Raw genomic sequence first — 21,614 nt, forward strand, 5'->3', positions numbered from 1 at the left:
AGAGAAAGTCATATTAAATAATTTTAGAAAATTAAACATGGACTTTGTAGCACAAAGATAAGGTCCCCCCCAAATGGTGTTCTTTTATTTACTAGAAATGTTCAGCTCTGCATTAAAGTTGAAATAAAATAAATATATTAATTTTGAGGTGCAAAAATTTCTTATAAAAATCAATCTTTCTTTTCTGCCCATACAAACAAAAGTATGGAATGACATTAGAGGTCAGGTTTATTTGGTAATAGAATGTAGCTTCTTGATATTTTTGATTTTAGGAAAGGAGAATATCAACATCAAAACTTTTTTCAACTTTACTTTTATTTAAAATGAGGCCATATTTTCCTCTTATAAAAAGAGAGTTCAACTAGAACTGTCCATTTTCTCATCTGTAAAACAAGAGCACTGAATCAGCTGACTGTAGTCATTCAGAACTCAATTTCCTTATCTTATGATCGCTAAGCTTCTCCCTAAATCTAATATACTAAGGTTCTAAGGAAAGGAAAATATATTACTAACGACATGTTTTGATTTTAGTTTCTTAGAGTTCAAATGTCCACCATTCACCTTGGTCTAAGCTTAAGGAACCATTCAAGGGGATACAATGCAGATGGGAGGAGAAAACAGAACCCTCACACAAGCTGTGCTGTGTTGCAATCAGCCTTCCGTTTGAAAAATAATCTTCTCTATAGCTTTAAAGTGATAACTTTGTACCTGCAATGCTTCTTGTTTCAAACGGATTTTCTCTGGCTCTTCCTGAACACGTTCTGAGGAATCATCGACCTCTTCGATTTCTGAGGAGGAAGGACTCTCTACTGTCACAGTCACAGGAAATTCTGATGGACCTGAGTGTCCCAAGAAGAAGATAGAGAACCACAGAGTTGTTACACTAAAGTGCAAAGAAAGAAGACAAGATTGTATAAAAGACAACACAAGCCAGATACCAAATATCCAAATATTAGAGGACATTTAACAAAAGTGATCTGAGGTATCATTATTTATAAATGTCTCTCACTACTCTTTAGTGTAAACCAGGCAATGACTAAGTAAAAGTACAGGAACTTATTTTTGCTATGTTACTGTACAGACCTCTGTTGTACGTGCTTACGATTAGTAATGGGAATTGCCCATATTATTTTATTTTATTTTATTTTATTTTATTTTATTTTATTTTTTGCGGTATGTGGGCCTCTCACTGTTGTGGCCTCTACCGTTGTGGAGCACAGGCTCCGGATGCGCAGGCCCAGCGGCCATGGCTCACGGGCCCAGCCGCTCCGCGGCATATGGGATCCTCCCAGACCGGGGCACGAACCCGTATCCCCTGCATCGGCAGGCGGACTCTTAACCACTGCGCCACCAGGGAGGCCCTATTTTATTAAGTTTCTTTCACAGAAGCCAAGTGAAGATCCAAGGTAAACATTTTTTCTCAGATGAACTTTATAGTGCAAATGAAAAATTTATTCTTCACCATCAGACAAAAACAGTCTGGAAGAAAATGTAGTTTTTCAGAGGAAAATACATCAGTAAAGGGACTGATGAATAATCAGGAAGTCAACATATCTAAGCTGTGAATAATAGACATTAGAATTTTAAAAAATAAATCACATACACGTACAGAACTAAAACTGACCCATCAAAAATTTCATCTTCTCACCACCCTTAAGCCAAAACTAGGGCAACAGTAATACAATTCTCCCAGCAAGCTTCACTGCCACTGCAATGTTGTTCAATAGGACATTTCCAAACATTTAAAAACTGACCTGGCCACAACCCCATAAAAGTCTACAGATCATAAAGAACTGTGCTGGGATTATATAACCACGCAGAAGACAAGTCACTAGGACATCATTTTGACAACAAGCAGCAAACCCTGCAGCATAGGAAAACCCTAACAGGAGAACGAGGTGAACACCCCTCTCTCTGGGAATGCAAGGCCAGGACTGACACCCAAGATGCGCTTCTCTCAACCTCAGCAGTGGTGCCATTCACAGAGCAACTATGCAGTCTCCCAAGACCACTGGGAAGGAGAATCTGATACTGACAGTATTAGCTTGCCACGAGGCCATAAGCGAGGGAATGTGTGTGGCCTTGGTGAGAGAGCAGAGGTTTGGGAGATGTTGCTTTATATTGGCTTTCAGATCAGGAATTTGTACATATAGCCTGCAAACAACGTTTCTTGAAAACATGCGAATATTCTTGAGTATGACAGCTCCATGTGAGGGGTCAGACATGGCAGTCAAGTTCGTTTCACTGGGTAACAGCTGATTTGTGGACTGGAAAACAGGCTTCCTTGTTTACAGACATAACCATAAGGCTGCGAGTTGTGCGCCAAATCCACACAACTACACAGTTGCATTGGGAGAGCGACCAAACATGTTTTACATGGATTTATTTCAGAGAGGGAAATGCTTCTTGTAAGGCTCTGTCAATTTAAAAAGCAAGAAGAATGACCATCCACCTTTCCCAATTCAAGCCCTATATATCATAAATATGATAGCTACACACCACCAACTGATTACATACATCACGAGCTTTGATGAATGGAAAGCCCCTAAAAAGATAGCAACAAAACGAAGTTAGATCTTCATGTAAATACATCACCAGTTAAACCCAGTTAATACAACTATTTAGTAGTATGAACAGTATCCATACAGAATTGTGTATAAAAATAAATAAGCTCAAAACAAGGACCTGGAGGGCTCTGCTACGGAGAAAACACAACAGAATTCAGCCTACTGGCTTGCTAATAACTCTCTGAACTGCTGAGAGGCCCCTTCAGCTCCTATGTTCAGGATGGTTGAGATTTCAGTCTCTCTTCTTTAAATGGTGATATTAATCGTTCTCTAATTTACCACCCTGTGTGACGAGGATGGACCTGCCATTAAGTGTCTCAGGAAGAAGACAGGAAACCACAGAGCTGTGAAACTCAAGTGCAAACACTGGGGATTCAACACTATAGTTTATGCAACAGCAATTCACATTACCATTTGCAAAAAAGTAGTCGGTTGTCCAGTGGGGATTAGAAACATCCATTTAACATGAGCAACTGAACAGATATTTGACACAGTAACTACTTCAAGTATTATTTAAAATCAATTCTCTTTGTTTTCTTAAGCAATTGTTAATCCCCAATTTCCTGATTACTACCAAGTAAGTCACCTGAAGATCATCTAGAGCCATCTATTTCACTTAGCAAGCCTAAAGCTATAATTCAACCATTTTATTTACTGTTCTGTGACAAAAATTACTATGAACAGCGATCCCCTGGATAAGAAATCAGGTAATGCTAGTTTGACTCACTAAATCTGATTTACTGAGTTAATAAGCCAGTTGATTTAGAATAGGTCTAATGCATATTTTTCATCCATTCTGCATTAAAATATTTCCCATGCCTAAAATGTCTTTTTTCCCATTCGTACGTCTCCAAATTCCTACTTCTGTGCTGTAGGGCTTCGCTCAACTACACCTGCCTTTAATGAAACTTTCCTCACATGCACAATTGGTGATCATTTTAGTCTCCTCAAGACTCCCACGGAGTTACCTCTGTTGTGACACTTGAGAAACAACTTGAAACTCCCAATTACTTTTAATTTTTCTTCCTTAGAGGGCTCATTAGGCAGAAGCCAAGCCATGTGTGAGTTACCTTTTGTCCTCTACACAAAGCACCAGAGACCACCCACATAATACAAGTTCCAAAATAAAGAACTCTAAATGACTGAAAAAGACAGGGAATGCAAACAGGTTACCTGTTGCTTTTTGCACTTTCTGCAGGACACAATGGCCGGAAACCAGACACTCCAGGTGGTAGCGCTTCAGGAGGGTAACATTCTTGACCAGCAGAGTGTTTCCTTCCATTACTTACAGGCTTCTTTGCGGCCAAGACTACGTTGGACAAAGCATGAAAAGAAGGAATCAAGATGCACCAAAGGTCTACAGAGCAACTGTCACACGTGCACACGTCGAAAGGAATCAAGAAGGCACTTGACAATGATGCCAAGCCCATTAAAAAGAGGATCGTTTTGTACAAAGGTTTTACATAAGCCAGCATTTTTAAAACATATACGTTCTCTACAGTAACAAGTTATTTTAACTAAAACAAAAGTATTGACATGTGCAGAAATGCAAAAATAAAGTTTAAAAAAAATCCCAAAGTATGATACATTTTATGTATCATGCAGAAACACTCAAGTTTCCTGAATCTTAGAACACCTTTGGCATTTCTGAATCTCAAGGACACAGAAACACAGATACACCCATGACTTCTGCCAAACAGAATCTTCAGAAGTAGACCAAAAGTTAAATTTAAGATGAATTTTTCTATGTAAAAACAATACAAGTTATAAGGCTGCAAGTTGCTGGGGGGTAGGTGAGTCAATTTTACCTTCCTATAAGCCTGTCAACCTTCACTGCTCCTTTGATTTCATATAGAAAACACACAAAAAAAACAAATGAAACCCACTGGATGAAAGAGTGAAATGTGGAAACTTACCCTATATTTCAGTAGTAAAGAGGCAAGTATCTTTATATGAAACATTTGGTTGCAAAAACTAGACCTACGTGTTAATATTTTACTTAGAACAAGCCATATATAAAAATTCACATTTAAATATTTAATTTGAATTTACTGAAAACAAACATCATAGGTTAAAATGGTTATATTTATCCTTCAAAGCTACTGTATTTTATGTTATTTTATTTATTTATTTTAATAGATCTTGATTGGAGTATAATTGCTTCACAATTCTGTGTTAGTTTCTGTTACACAACAAAGCGAATCAGCCATATGCATACACATGTCCCCATATCCCACCCTCTTGAGCCTCCCTCCCACCCTCCCTATCCCACCCCTCTAGGTCATCGCAAAGCACCAAGCTGATCTCCCTGCGCTATGCTGCTGCTTTCTACTATATTTTAGCAGCATTAGGAGGCAGGGTAAAATGGAGTGTATGCGGTAATACAGGACAAATATTTCATAGAGTGTAGCTTATTGATAATCACCACACGATCCTCTGTAATTTACATGCCTCTTAAAAATATATAGGAGCTCAGTTCATTTTGTGCTATTTTATTGTGTTTTTTAACTTAATTGCCATCAAAAAAAAATCTTTGTATGCATATGGTTTGTATGTGTATACCCTTCCTTTACTTTCAGAAACTAATGCAAATACATTTGTATTAAAATTTTTTTAAATTACACTTTTCTTGTTAGGAGATTAAAAAATTTCTAATAAAAGTTCCCATCTTTTATTAGGCATACATAAGTATAATATAAATGTGACACAATTCACACCATTATTTCACCTCTATACTCACCTGGATCTAGGTATATACCCAGATACTGATTTGGCTTACCTCTATGTCTCCAAATAACTGAGGCAAATACAAAAAAAAGCCCAAGAAATAAAATTACTCTTAAAAGAGCTCAATGAGCTTGTATACTTCAGTTACATTTCCACTTTGTTTAATCATGCTAACTAAAAAAAAATGTTTAACTGTTCTCATTCCATGATGCCCTATTATTCTGTACTAATTTTACAGAATTCCTAATATGTTTTACATATACATGTTTTATTTATATATCTTTCCATTTCTAATATCATAGCAAAAGTCAAGGTAGCTATTTTAAGAATGCTTTACATATGATATAAATTTTAAATAATAATATCTAATTAGTGTGATATCACAAATCTTAACTTCTTTGAATGTACTATTTATTAAAATAGCACTCTCTTGAAATAACAATTGGCAGATGATCATAAGCTTTTTTTTGACTTCATAAACACTCTTAACAACTTATTTAATACACTATTGTCCAAGCAAGTTGATTAATAGAGAATCAAAAACATACAACTTGAAGTAGGAAAAAAAAAAGCTGTATTTATGAAGATGTTTACAATAGTTTATTTGAGGTTATTTCCAATTTTTCACCAATTTAAAAAATTGACCTACTCAATGAAACCTTGTGAATGCAATGTTAAAAAGTATAACTATGAATCACAGAATTTAAATTTAGTATGAAAAGAATGGCAAATTATATTGAAGCTATGCGGAATTATGTTTATAGACAGCAGGAAGAGAAAATTAAAATGTAAATATTGCTTGATAGGATAATGGGATTAGAGGTGGTCTTTTAAATTTTTCATTTTTATGCTAATACAATAACTTTATAAAACCCCAAAATCTTCAAACAACACATTTTTTAAAAATTGTGGTAAACTACACAAAACAGAAAATTTATAGTTTTAACTATTTTAAAGTGGACCGTTCAGTGATATGAAGTCAACAAATTTTTAAAACTTTCAGAGGGCACCTGAATAAAAGATGTGTTGTCCACTGGTGATTTTAATGTATCTGGTATATAACTAAAGTCACCACAAAACTCTTTCTGGGAAATTGGCAGATCATAAACATAAATTTATTTTGCTTTTTATTAAACCTTATTGTTTTGCTGTTTCAAAATTCAAATTTACTCACAAGAAAGAGTCAGTTTCATATTAGATTTGGTTTCACAAATGCTGCTCCTGCTATTCATTCTTATCACCAAAAAAAAAGAGACTATTTGTGACTAACGATAATATGTTACAGAAAATAAAAAGTTAAAAGGTTTTCAAGCTGCATATCTGGGAACCTAAAGCATCACACAACATTTTCAAAAACAGAAAAGCCATTTGATTTGACTCAAATCTTAGTTTTAAGATGGCAGAAAGTACCTTGATAATTTTCTTTTAAGAAAGAAAGAAAACCAAGCCATTAAAGAGAAATTCTTCCGAGAGAACTGAAACATGTTATATACCTCTGACTTGGCACTCCTTCCATCTGGAGAACTTTTTTGGTAACTGTTTTCATCACAGAATGATCTAAAGTAAAATGAATTGAAATTACAGAGTAATTATTTTCCAATGAGTGGCTATTTCCATTTAAAACCAAAGCCAACTAATTATTGCTTTTCCCATAAATTTAAATATGAAATCTACATTATATAATTATACACTTATTTCCCCCTTTGTGTATTCTAATTTCTTCCTCAGAAACCTAAGATGCCATCTTGCAGACTGCCCACAGTGGCTACTATTTTGGCAGCAGCAAAGGTCAACTTGAAACATTTTGCATCTAAAGTGGCTTTGGATACCTCTGGATACAAAGTACAGTCTGAGCACCGTCCAGACCCTTAGATACCTAAAGAGCATCTAAGATATCAAACCAGGGCATCCAAGATAACAAACCAAGTCCTGATATTCCCTCAAAAGCTGCTCCTCCCATCAGCCCCCTTCTTCTAAGTGATACCACCCAGTTGCACACATAATCATCAACGACTTGTCTCCTTGGTACTATTTCCTTCATACCTCACATCTATCTGCAGGTCTTGATAGCTACACCCTCAAAACACAACCTGAATTCAACCACTTTTCACTTGCTGCAAACTTCCAACCTAACCTAGGTCATAAACATCTCTTATTTGGAGCACTGTGATAGTCTCCTAACTGGTCTCCCTGTTCCTCTTCTTCTTTTTTTTTTTTTTTTTGCAGTACACGGGCCTCTCACTGTTGTGGCCTCTCCCATTGCGGAGCACAGGCTCCGGACGCGCAGGCTCAGCGGCCATGGCTCACGGGCCCAGTCGCTCCGCGGCATGTGGGATCTTCCCGGACCGGGACATGAACCCACGTCCCCTGCATCGGCAGGCGGATTCTCAACCACGGCACCACCAGGGAAGCCCCCTGTTCCTCTTCTTTATCCTCCCAAGTCCCTTCTCTATACCAGGTCACCTTATTCAGATACGATTTGGATCATGCCTTTTTCCAGTTCAAACCCCTCTACTCATTTAGAATAATCCACATCTTTACTCTGGCCTTCAAGACTTTACAAGAGCAGACCCCTGGCTAGCTCCTTGACCTCATGTCCTACCACACTCTTCTTCACTCGGTACTCTGCCCAGATTGGCCTCCTTGCTTTTCCTTAAATACTCCACCCACCTACATGCCTACATACTCATTGCCTCCTTGTCCTCCAGATCTTCCATGGCTTGCTCCTCTCTTCATTCAGGTCTCCGTTCAAATGCCACTTCTCCAGTGAAGCTGTCCCCTAACAAACCTATCCAATGGAGTCCTACCTGCTCTCCCTCACTCTCCTTACATTAAGATAGTTTTGCACTTCCTACTCTCTAAAATTATATGACTTATCTGTTTACTCATTTCTATCTGATCTCCTTCACTAGAATGTAAGCTCCACGAGGGCAAGACTTTTGTCTGTCTGGTTCACTGCTTTATCCCTAGTCCCTAAACCCGTATCTGGCACACAGAAGATGATTACAAAATTACTTGTGAATCTGACAAATGAATAAAGTACTCCTGGCAAGAATTCAGAGGTTGCACAGGAAAGAAAGAATGCTCTTGGTGGAAGCAGGCTTAGTATCTAGGTTCACCTCTATTCAGAGTAGAGATAAGAAAAAGTTACAAGTATAATTCACTTTAATTAGTACATTAGCTGCTAAAAACATAAGGGAAGTGCAACACTAGAAAAGTACAGTTGAAGCTTGAACAACATGGGTTTGAACCTCGCGGGTCCACTGACACACGCATAGTTTTCAATACATATGTACTATCGTCCTACATGATCCAAGGTTGGTTGAATCCACAGATGTGGAACCACTGACTATAAACTTATACCCAGATCTTCAACTGCGTAGGGGTCGACAACCCTAACGCCACGTTGTTCAAGGGCCAACTGGATATGATGAGGAAAGTTAAACACATTAAGTTTTAAAAAACTGTCAATACCTGAACAAATTCTTTTTGTTTTGCTATGTGTTTATCAATTTTAAAAAAGTGACCACATACCAACAAGCAGATTTTTTCTTATATCCAGAACGAGCAGAGTTCTGTTGGTTTCAAGGGCCTTTAGGAAAGCCTTTGCTCCTTCACTGGTGAGGCCGCACTGCTGCAGGTCAAGTGCTTTCGATGAAAGACAAAAGGTCACTTGCTAACTCTACAGACTTAACATATAGACAACTCTCATTTTCTCACGTGTGGAAGAGTCTTGCACAAGACAAGTCATGGCAGGTTTGTAATTTTGGGTATGGAAAAAAACAGAGACATATATGCACACACATAATGCATAATCCAATTTAAAGACCTCTTCTTGGATGTGCAATGATAACCCTGGCTTTAGTAACAATAAATCGGACAACATATTTTACAATTACAGAACTGAAGAATAACTGTATATAACCTATGAGCAAAAAGCATCACAAAATCAATCTCAGTTCATAATTAGCAAGGGCGGCAGGGGCATGTAAACCTCACAAGCAAAACCTGGTGGAGCTCAGAAATGCACTGCATTCTTTTGATCATGATCTTCAGCTCCAAATCACACTTGAAACTAGTTCAAAGGGGAAAACAAAATAGAAGAAATGTAATAACTGTTAGTTTTAGAGGAAAAAAAGACAAGTCTAAGAGGATACAAATAATAAAAACTTTCAACAATGTGTGAATAGAGAATACATACTAAAAACCTATCATGAAAGTATGATGGTCAAGAACCCTCGCAGTAAAAGGTCAGACAAAAACCAGAAAAACTGATCATGAATTCTAGTAGTTCTGGGGCTGAACAACCTACTCATTTAAACCAAAGGGATCATCACTAAAGCACAGGGATTAAAAACTATTACATGAAAGGAAACTATCATGAGTCTTTCGTTTAAGTGTTGTGTGGACCATCACATTAAAATAACTGGAGTCTTTCAACACCCCCATGACACACAGAAATAGCAAGTCAGACATACGGATCTGACAGGATATGATACAACCCTTACAAACTCTCACTACAGAAGAATGGACACAGGGTATAATTAACCAAATAGCCAAATTAATACAAACAGCCAGTAAACCTCACCAGTCAATCAAATGAATACAAAATAAAACAAAATGTGGTTATTCTCCTATCAGATGAAGCCAAGATTCTGTAAGAAAAGCCTTTAAATAATGTCTATACCCTTTGGATCCAACAATTCTCTTTCTAAGAATTTAACCAAAAGAAATAGTCAGAGATATAGGTAAGGATATATATCAGAGTACTATTTGTAACTGAAAAACTGGACAAAGCTTATATACAAGAATGGATAAGCTATGTGCACTGTGGCATATTCATATAATGGAATACTGAACAATCTCAAAAAATGATGTAGGAGATGCAAATTTACTGACTTGCTAAAATGCTCATACTAAATTAATTGAAAAAAGTTATAAAATTTGGAGTAATCCCACTTGCATAGAAAATGGAGAGGTACTCATTTTTGTAGTTTTACATTTTTTTACAAGTGCTACAGGCCAGTGTTTGTGAGAGGCAGGCTTCACATCTACTGTTGGGGTGGACTATAAATTGGCATAGCCTTTCTGGGTGGTAATTTGGCCATGTGTATCAAATGTCTTAAAAATAGGTCACACTTAGTCATTCCACTTGTAGTACCTTATTCTACAGAAGTAATCCCGATGGACACAGAGATGTATATACAACGTATTCACATTGTTTCTGACAGGGAAAAGCAAACTGTCTAAATAGAATTGCAAAGAATTGATTAAACTATGGGATATCAATACGACGCAATACTACATGATACATCATTAAGTGAAAAAAGCAGGAATATGAAATAGCAAGTATACTACAATTCTATTTTTGTAATCCCTAAGTGTACATATATATTTGTAGAAAAAAAAAAGACTGAAAGTATATACACCAAAATGAACAGTGATTATATCTGGGTATTAAAATGATAGGTAATTGTTCTCTTGTTACTCTGTATTTTCTATAAAGGATATATGCAACTCTTAGAGAAAGTTTAAAAGCAAAATAAAAGCTATCAGTAAAATGAGGCTTAAAAAAACCTATCACAATAGTATCATGCCAAAAGCTAAGCATATTAAAAATTCAATATTTTCAATTTTAGAATTTCCCTCTAAGCCATAAATCCTCACTAAGAGATTCTGCCAAAGCACTTGCACCCAGGTCACCAATGAGCGTGTGGCAGTTCAGAGTGATGCGCCTCAAACCAGCCATGCAGTCAAGATCACGTCTCCTGGAATGGTTTCTTCATGCCTTCTGGTAGTCTGATACTTCAAAGATTTAATGGGATGAAATTAAGATGCTTGAATAAGGAAACAGGGTGTGCCTGAGTATGGCTTCTTATGTCAGAGATTTACACACACACACAGATCAAGCATATATGCCAGGAGCATCAACCTGAGAAATTCAACAGTCATTTCTGGTTTACGAGTCCAGTGACCCAGATTCTGCTCGGTCAGTGATTAGATTCTAGCCACTGCATTTCCTGTTTCTGAACACTTATGTAAAGTTGGACAACTCAATTACAGTCTATGAATTATTTTCCTTATCTTCTAAGTCAGGGAATTGGTTCTAAATGCTATCTTTGCTGAGGCACTATATTTCATCATCCTGTCCTCCAATGGCCTCCAAACACCTGACTGGGCAAACCATAAGAAAACTTTTTAATATGCATCTTATTTATTAACAAATTATATACACAAAGTTCCATACATAGAATTTATGTACATGATAAACTACAGAGATTTTTTAAAATAATACAAAGGTAAAAAATGTTCTAGGGCCTCCCTGGTGGCGCAAGTGGTTGAGAGTCCGCCTGCCGATGCAGGGGATACGGGTTCGTGCCCCGGTCTGGGAGGATCCCATATGCCGCGGAGCGGCTGGGCCCGTGAGCCATGGCCGCTGAGCCTGCGCGTCCGGAGCCTGCGCGTCCGGAGCCTGTGCTCCGCAACGGGGGAGGCCACAACAGTGAGAGGCCCGCATACCGCAAAAAAAAAAAAAAAAGAAAAAAGAAAAAAATTGGTTTATGCTTATAAAAATGGATGAAGTTATCTAAATGATCCATTGAGTGCCCATTTTAATTACATAGATGGAAGGATTACAAGAGGACAGTATTTTATGTCTACCCGCTGCTTACTGTGAGGTCCGTTCTTCAAATTTTTATTACTAGAATCTTCCATAAACCTTTTGAGTTAAATTTCATTTCCAAATATACAAAGGGAAGTTTGTGGGCCGTGGTCGTCTTTATTCACTGTGCATTTGTTTTCTTTTCTGTTGTGTTTTTGTTTCGCTTTCTTTGTGTTGTGTTTTTGTTTTGTTTTATTTACCTTCGAAAGAAAATGTCTGTCTGTATGCCACAGTGTATGTATGGCTATACATACACACCACATATATCTCTACATACATATGGCTTTACGAATAAAGAGTGCGTGACTAGTTACACATAGACACTCTTATGTTTTTATCGTTCAATTTAAAAATATCTCAGTTGTATCATAAATTGTGGTTGGTTTTGGGCAAACTTTTCTTTGAAGATTCTTTCCTTTAAGGTAAGGGCAGTGAAATAGCTTTGGTGGTAAGGTGTGTCTTTTTTCCATCTCCGTTCTCTTTGTAGCGTGCAGTGATGCGCTTCTCAGAGTTGGAGATGAAAGAGCGAGAAGGTGGCCACCCCACGACCAAAGACTCCGAGGTGCGCAAATTCAGCCCCGCTGACTGGGAAAGGCTGAAAGGAAGTCAGGACAAAAAGCCAAAGTCGTTCACCCCGGAGGAGGCCATTGCCGACCAGAACGACAGTGAGAGATGTAAGTGAACCCAGGCGGCTCGCGTGTGGTACCACGTCGGTGGGAACGGGGCGGTTCCACTCCCAGTGCCGAGGGAGGTGAGAGGAAACAATACGCTTCCGATGGCCCAGCGTCTGGGTGCTGGCTGTTCGGAGAACGGGCTGCTCTGGCCACCCTTTAAATGTAACATTTAAAAAAATGAAAACACATTAGTTCTTTGGAAAATGTCACCCACATCATCTTCATCACCATTGCCATTGATCTTTGTGTCCTTTGAACCTTTGATAACCCATGAATGAGAGAAATTCTGTGTGTTACATTTTGTTTGTCTCTTCCCAGGCTTCACTACTTTCAGTTCCTCAAAAACTGTCATGCCATTATTAAGAAATCAAAGCAAGCAGGAAGTTTTAAATGACTCCAAAAAATTGCGTGAGCCTCTACCACATGTTAGGCCAGGAGACAGCTTCCTAGTTCGGCCCTATAATATCACTCGCTCCCTTTACTTGGAAAATTGCTAAATGCTGCTACTGGACAGACGCCCTGCTGCTAATACAGACTGACTCTATAAGCCCCAGCCTACTGAGCTGTCCAACTATGAGATGAACTGTTATTTATTTATTATTATTATTATTATTATTATTATCCTTATCATCCTCTAACATATTTTGAGGGCTTCCTGTGAACTGGGCCCTGCTGAAGCATTTTGTGTGCATTTTTATCATTTAATCTGCATGACAGCCCTAAACAGGGACTCTATTATTATCTCCATCTTAGAGATGAAGAAGCTGAGACTCAAAAGGTGAAGTGAGAGGACAGCATTACCTTGATACCAAACCCAGACAAGGACACTACAAGAAAACTACAGACCAATATCTCTTATGAACACTGATACCACAATCCTCAACAAAATAGGAGGAAACCAAATTCAACACCACATTAAAAGGATCATACACTATGACCAAGTGGGATTTATTCTTGGAATGCAGACTTGATGGTTCAACATATGAAAATTAATCCACGTAATACATCACATTAACAGAAAGAAGGAAAAAAATGATCATCTCGATTGATGTACAAAAAGCATTTGACAAAATGCAACACTCTTTCATGATAAAAGCACTCAACAAACAGGGAATAGAGGGAAATTACCTCAACATAATAAAGGTCAAGTATGAAAAGCCCACAGGTAGCATCATACTCAAAGGTGAAAGTCTGAAAGCTTTTCCTCTAAGATCAAGAAGAAGATAAGGATACCTGCTTTTGCCACTTCTATTCAACAAAGTACTGGAAGTCCTAGCCAGAGCAATTAGGCAAGAAAAAGAAATAAAGGCATCCAAATTCGAAAGGAAGAAGTAAAATTATCTCTGTTCACAGGCAACATGATCTTACATGTACAAAATCCTAAAGAGTCCATGAAAAACCACAACCCTCTTAGAACTAATAAACAACATTCAGAAGCAAAATCGTAGGATACAAAATCAACAACAAACATCAGTTGTGTTTCTATATGCTCTCAATGAACAATCTGAAAAGGAAGTTAAGAAAATAATTTCATTTATGATAGCATCAAAAAGAATAACATACTTTGGGATAAATTTAACCAAGGTGGTAAAAGATGTGTACACTGAAAACTACAAAGTGCTGCTGAAAGAAATTAAAGACACAAATAAATGGAAAGACACCCTGTATTCATGGGTTGGAAGACTTAATATTGTTAAGATGTCATTACTACATAGCAGGATCTACAGGTTCAAAATCCCAACAGCAGTTTTTGCAGAAATAGAAAAATCCATCCTAAAATTCATATGGAATCTCAGTGGACCCAAAATAGCCAAAAGAATCTTGAGAAAGAAAAGCAAAGCTGGAGGTCTCACACTTCCTGATTTCAAAACTTACTGCATACAAAGGTACAGCAATCAAAACAGTGTGATACTGACATAAGGTCAGGCACATAGGCCAATAGAATAGAATAGATAGCACAGAAATAAAACTTTGCATATATGGTCAAATGACTTTTGACAAGGGTGCCAAGATTATTCAATGGGGAAAGAACAGTATTTTCAACAAATGATGCTGGGAAAGACTGCAAAAGAATTAAGTTGAACTCTTACCTTACACCATGTATAAAAATTAACTCAAAGTGGATCAAAGACTTAAACGTAGTCTAAAGCTATAAAACTTTTAGAGGAAAACACAGGAGGAAAGCTTTATGACACTGGATTTGGCAATGCTTTTCTGGATATGATACCAAAAGCATAGGCAGCAAAAGTAAAAATAGATAAATTCAACTATATCAAAAATCAAAACTTCTGTGAATCAAAGGACACAATAAACAGGGTGAAAGGCCATCTAGAGAATGGGAGAAAATAGTTGCAAATCACAAATCTGAAAAAGGGTTAATATGAAGAATATATAGAGAACTATAACTCAACAACAACAACAACAACAAAAAACCCCCCAAATAACCTGATCAAATATGGGCAAAGAACTGGAATAGACATTTCTCCAAAGAAGATACACAAATGTCCAACAAGCATATAAAAAGATGCTCAACATTACTAGTCATTAGGGAAATGCAAATCAAAACCACAGTGAGATACCACCTCATACCCATTAGGATGGCTACTATCAAAAACAAACAAACAGCAACAGAAAATAACAAGTGTTGGCAAGGATGTAGAGTAGGGGAACACTAATGCACTGCTGAGAATGTAAAATGGTGCAGCTGATAGGAAAAACAGTAGAGCGGCTTCTCAAACAATTTAGAATAAAATTATATGATCCAGCAAGTCCACTTCCGGGTATATACCCCAAAGAATTGAAAGCAGGAACTTAAAGAGATATTTGTACACTCATGTTTATAGTAGCATTATTCACAATTGCCAAAAGTTGGAAGCCACCCAAATGCCCACTGACCGATGATTGGATAAGCAAAATGTGGTCCATCCATACAGTGGAGTATTATTCAGTGTAGGAGGAAGGAAATTCTGACACATGCTACAACATGGATGAACCGTGAGGACATTATGTGAAATAAGTGTCACAAAAAGGCAAATTTTGTATGATTCCACTTATGTGAGGTACATAGAGTAGTCAAGCTCATTGAAACAAAATAGAATAGGGGTTGCCAGGGCTGGGGAAGGGGGAAATGGGGAGTTGTTGTTTAATGGGTACAGTTTCAGTTTTGCAAGATGAAAAATTCTGAGGCTGGTTGCACAACAATGTGAATAACTTACAACTACTGATCTGTACACTTAAAAGTGGTTAAGACGGTAAACTTTATATGTATTTTACCACGATTTAAAAAATGGCTAAGATGAAGGGACTCACTCAACATCAGGATGCTAGCACAGGGCAATGTCAGGGTTTGAACCCAAGTCTAATTCCAAAACCTGTACCTTTGATTTGTACCCTGTGATTTTCAGAGTAGAGAGTGATTTAATAATGAAAGAGGAGACAGGCAGGACCTAATAGAGAAAACAAGTGCATTTCTTAAAGGCTCCTGCATTTTAAATGTTTAAAAAGTATATAGTGAGTCCATAAAATATTGAGACATTTAAACATCTCTTAACAATGACCATCTGCTCTGATGACTCCTGTGCTTTGAGGAAGCCTCCTCGGGAAGCTGACTTAGTTATGACGTTGCCCTGATGTTCGCTGACGTTGTCGCTGAGGTTCGACGTGTACCTGGAACCGTCCTTTGGAGCTAGGTTTCAACCTTGCATCACCTGGAACTGGGAAGCCCCATCTCAGACCATAACTTCCCGTTCCCAGCCTTCCTTATCCTCTGTCTCGTCCTCTCCTTGAGTCACGTAGCCTTTGCTCCCCATCCCCTCCCTATGCGTAATGCCCTACGCTCACCCAGCCTGGGCCCTGCTCGAGCTCACCAGCTCCTTCAAGTCCATCCTGGCCCCCAAACCCTCCTGCCACCCTCACACTTCTGTCCTGAGGCTGTCCCAGTGCCCTCTGGGCCCCCCAGCCAGCAGGTCCCTGGTCTTAGGCTTTACATTCTACTTTGATAACAGCCTCCTAGGTCTTCACCTCCTGCACCTGCCTGCATCCTCCGTCTGCTTCTCCAGACCCTCCTCCATCCCTTTACACGGTGCCCTCTGCCCAGCAGGCCCACCTGTGCAGCTACATCTATGGGCTGATGGGCTCCTTGCCTCTGGTTTCTGGTTGGGTTTGGCCAATGGGGGGGTTAGAGATCAGAGCAGGGAGGAGAGAGCTTGGGGTACTTACTCCCCTGGCTTCCTTTCTGTGGGGCCACACAGCTTCCCTCAGAGGACTCTACCCAGCCCTCAGGGTCTCCGGGTCCCAGGAAATGCCCCTGCCCCTCACCCCTCAGCTCTGGGGGTGGGAACAGTCCTCACTCATACTAGCTCTGGGCCCTGCACTATCGTTTGTGGTTTCTCTGAGCCCTGCCCACTCCCTATGGAGTCCCTTCAGGAAACTCCCCTCCATCACTCCACTCCCCTGTGAATGTACCTTCAGCTCCCTGCCAGGACCTGGCCTTCCCAGGCATGGAGAAGCTCTTAGGTGGGATCTTCAAGGCTTCTCTTAGCTGCCAAGCGCCTCCGGGTGGTCCTGCCTTCATCCCACCCTGGTCTGGTCCCTCTCCTCAACCATCTCCTCTTCTGCATCCTCACCTTGACAGTGTAACTTTCGTCTAACCTGTGAACGTGCTCACCACCCCCTCGGCCTGGAAACACCGCCCCTTCCCCCTTCCTTTCCTTTATTGTCAAATGGCTTCAAGAGGTTCCTCTCCCGCTGGGTCCTCAACCCACTGCCATTGCCCTCGGGGGCCTCCTCGGGCTCTCGGCCTCCCTGTGACATGTGACACAGTTGTCAGAGAGAGGCACGTGGCCTGGTGGTTCAGGGGTTGGGGGAGCAGGGCAACGTGGTGGTTATTAGACTGGGCTCGAGCCCAGCTCTCCTACTTCCTAGCAGGGTGACCTTGGGCAAGTGATACCTCAGCTTCCTCATCTGTAAGGTAACAAAAGGACAGTCTTATAAGTTACTGGTGACATATAAATGATATAATACATACTAAAGCACTAAAGCTTCTCTTTGGTTGCTCCCTGAGCAGCAAAAGTGAGTTTGATAAGCTGGGCTTTGTAGGATTGACAAAAGGTACTGCTTGGTGAAATGTTCAAAGGAGTGGGATAACATTTTTGAAATTAACGTGTGTGTGTGTGTGTGTGTGTGTGTGTGTGTGTGTGTTTTATCTATTTCTTTTAACCTTTTGGTTCTAGGCTATCCCATCCCCCAGCCCCATCCCCCCACTGCCTCCAGAAAGGGATGTAGTGCAGAAATAGTAAAAAAAAAAAAATGGGGTTTTCAAAAGAATAAGGATATGAGGAAACGGCCAGGCGCTGGTGAGACGTCGGGTCTGGGAGTGGAAGGAAAGAAGAAGCTTCTCTGCTTCCCCGTCGGCTGGCTCCTTCCTCCCCGTCTCCCCGGGAGAGCCCTGTGGACCGGCGAGGCCTCAGGAGAGGCTGGTCCTGAAGTCAGACCGCCCGAGCGTGGTGCCCAGTGCCCCAGCCTCCCTCTGTGACCTCAGGCAGGATACTCGGCCTATCTGTGCCTCAACGCCCTCATCTGTAAAGTGGGGCAAACAACACTAACCTCCTAAGGATGAAATGAGTTAATACACTCGAGAGTGCCCAGAACAGTACCTGGCACAAAGCAAGCTGTCTCTGTGATGAATACTCTCAGCCTGGCAGCAGCTCTCTGGCTCCCTCACCTCTCTGACTGCTTCCAGGTCTCCACGCCGGGCTCCTCTCCCCTCAGATGTCCGTTTCCTCCGCACTCTGTCCATGGGCTGGGGCCACTGGGCCACCCCCTCGATTCGCAGGTGTGTATTTCCAACCCCTGGTTCATCTCCAGGCCCCAAACTGCCTGGCTGCTTCCGGGATGTTGAGGTGCTCACTCAACCCGTCCTGCTTCCTGCCCTCTTGGTAACGGGATTATCACCTGCCAGCTCATCCAGCCATCTTTCTCCGTGGCCTGTGGCATTGATCCTACTGATTCTTCCAGAAAGCTCTCAGACCAGTCCCAAAGCAACGGTCCAGTCAGGTGGTAGTATTAATGTGGTGGGCAGAATGGTCTCCCAAAGATGCCCATGCCCTGATCCCCAGAACCTGGGAATATGCTCCATGAGGTGGCCAAAGGGACTGTGCCGATGTCAAGGTTACTAATCAGTGCTCTTAAAAGAGGGAGACTAAGGACTTCCCTGGTGTTGCAGTGGTTAAGTATCCGCCTGCCAATGCAGGGGACACGGGTTCGAGCCCTGGTCCGGGAAGATCCCACATGCCATGGAGCAACGAAGCCCGTGTGCCACAACTACCGAGCCTGCGCTCCAGAGCCCACGAGCCACAACTACTGAGCCCACATGCCACAACTACTGAATCCACGTGCCTAGAGCCCGTGCTCCACAACAAGAGAAGCTACTGCAATGAGAAGCCCGTGCACCGCAACAAAGAGTAACCCTCGCTCGCTGCAACTAGAGAAAGCCTGTGCTCAGCAACGAAGACCAAACCCAGCCAAAAACTTTTTAAAATTTTTTTAAAAAGTGGGAGGCTATCCTGGGTTATCCAGGTGGGACTAATTGAACTCCACCAGTCCTTATAAGCAGAGAACTTACTCTGGCTGGATTGGAGAGATAAGTGGTGTTTCTTGCTGGGGCCCCACTTAACAGCCCCAATGCTCCTCTTCCTGGGAAAGCACCAGGTCAACGTTTCCTCTTTACCCAAATCCCCCCCTAGATGGCACCACCTCAGTCTGTTGCATGAATGAGGATCACTAGAACATTCATCTCACATTTCACTGACAACCCCCATTCTCGATTCCACAAGGTGGAATTTCCCTAGCTTACTCAATTATTTTGTTATCTCAGTTAACTGAGAATTTCCAATTTAGATATTAGATGTTCCCAAAGCTAAATTTACACTCAAAAAGTGAAGCTTCTGTTTTTAGAAGCTTGAGTCAGCTCAGTCTGAAACTCAGCCCCACCTCCCCCGTCTAGCTGTGTGATTTGGGCCAGTTCCTTAACCTTTCTGAGTCCCATGTCCATGTCATCAAATGAGGATAATAATGATAATAGTAGTTCTCACCCGCACAGGATTTGTTTTGTGGATATAATTCTATAAATATATATACAGAACATACATAGATGATGTATAAAGCCATGTGAGATACAGTAAGTAGTCCATAAATGTATGCTGTAGCTGTTTGTATTATGTATGCTATTCAAAAGATTATGATCTTTCTTTCATCTCACATCCATCAGAATGGCTAGTATAAAAAAAAAAAAAAGGGAAATCACAAGTGTTGGTGAGGACGCAGGGAAAGTGGAACCCTTGTGCCCTGTTGTGAGAATGTAACTTGGTGCAGCCACTATGGAAAACAGCATGGCAGTTCCTCAAACAATTAAAAATAAAATTATCATATGATCCAGCAAGTCTACTTTTGGGTATATATCCCAAAGAACTGAAAGCAGGGCCTTGAAGAGATATTTATACACCCATGTTCATAGCATTGTTTGCAACAGCCAAAAGGTGGAAACAACCCAAGTGTCCATCAGTAGATGAATGAATAAACAAAATGTGGTGAATCCACACAATGGAATATTATTCAGCCTTAAAAAAGGAAGGAAATTCGGACACATGCTACAGCATGGATGAACATGGACATTATACTCAGTGAAAGGACATTATACTCAGTGAAAGAAGCCAGTCATGAAAAGACAAATACTGTTATGATTCTACTTATATGAGATACCCAGGGTAGCCAAGGTCATAGAGACAGAAAGCAGAACGGTGGTTGCTGGGGGCTGGGATGGGGGGACAAGGGGAGTTGTTGTTTCATGGGTGCAGTTTCAGTTCTGCAAGATTCAAAGAGTTCTGGAGATGGATGGGGGTGATGGCTGCACAACAGTGTGAATATATTTAATGCCACTGAACGGCACACTTAATAAAAGTGGTTAAGATGGTAAATTTTATGTTATGCATATCTTACCACAATAAAAAAAAATGAGAAAAATGAGATCACGATCTAGCCCTTTCCTCTGAACTTTTTCCTCTTGGAAGCCCTCCATCTGCTGGTGAGAAACTAGTCCCATCAATTGCTGTGCTGGGTACTGACCAATGAAATCAGCCGCCAGTTCCCAAACAGGGGACAAAACATTGCCTGAGGACTGGTGAGACCAAACAAATGAACCCCCAGAGCAAGGAGCACTTGTGGAGAAGCCAGGGGTGAGGTGGGGGGGGGAGGGGGGAGGATGGGAGCACGACCCAGGCAGGAGGACAAGCGCGATGCAGATGGGGAGCCAGCAAGTGCACCCTCCCAGGCCTGTTTCATTCCGTGGATTTCCCCACAGAGAGTCCACCTGTCACCTGTCTCAAAATGCAGGTGTTCGCTTAGAATAAGAGAAATGTGAATTAAAATGACACAGGTACCATACTTCACCCCGTAGATCAGTGAAGATCCAATGGGGGGTCAGCACCCTAGGCTGGGGAGGGAGTGGGAGACGGGCGTCGACTGCTGGCAGGACACCACATCCGGAAACCTCTGGTGGGAAATTTGGCCATGCCCATCAGAGTTACAGCTGTGTGTGTCCTTTGACAGAGCAGACATACCTGCATGTCCGTGAAATTATGCAAATAGTAGGAGAATCCCAGCAGCTTTGTTTAATAATAATAAACAAGATTATGGTGTAGGCTCTGGTTCTTTCCTGAGAGGCAGCCCAGAACTGGCAGGGGCCAGGAAAAGGGACAAGAGTCATCCGGCTGGATGGGATCTGGGGTGTGTGTATGAGATCAGTCTGGCTTCACGACCCTCAGATCACACGCAAGAAGGGCTGACACAGGCTGGAGAGATGGCTAAACCCATTAGAAAGGAGATGGCTGGCAGGACACTGACCACCGAGGGTGAGGGGTGGACACCAGCATTTCATCCCCCTGTCATGTCTGTTCTTTCTTTTTATCTTCCATCTCCACCTTCCTAGCT

The 21,614-nt window shown here is 40.8% G+C and overlaps 2 protein-coding genes across 2 annotated transcripts in view; one reads left to right on the forward strand and one right to left on the reverse strand.

Annotated features, from left to right (window-relative positions):
• LOC132493389 (centrosomal protein of 78 kDa-like) overlaps window positions 1-21,614 on the reverse strand; it is a 42,699-nt gene that overhangs the window by 11,149 nt on the left and 9,936 nt on the right. The window contains 4 exon segments of the mRNA XM_060103874.1: window positions 709-839; window positions 3,741-3,876; window positions 6,788-6,851; window positions 8,829-8,942. Coding sequence (XP_059959857.1) covers window positions 709-839; window positions 3,741-3,849 — 240 coding nt within the window. The 5' untranslated portion in view covers window positions 3,850-3,876; window positions 6,788-6,851; window positions 8,829-8,942.
• Window positions 11,846-13,126, forward strand: LOC132493392 (BCL-6 corepressor-like). The gene is made up of 3 exons (XM_060103876.1): window positions 11,846-11,971; window positions 12,450-12,629; window positions 12,948-13,126. The coding sequence occupies exons 2-3, from the start codon at window positions 12,452-12,454 to the stop codon at window positions 13,124-13,126; spliced, it is 357 nt and encodes a 118-aa protein (XP_059959859.1). The 5' UTR covers window positions 11,846-11,971; window positions 12,450-12,451.

This window comes from Mesoplodon densirostris, chromosome 7 (assembly GCF_025265405.1).
Source record: "Mesoplodon densirostris isolate mMesDen1 chromosome 7, mMesDen1 primary haplotype, whole genome shotgun sequence".
NCBI lineage: Eukaryota > Metazoa > Chordata > Mammalia > Artiodactyla > Ziphiidae > Mesoplodon > Mesoplodon densirostris.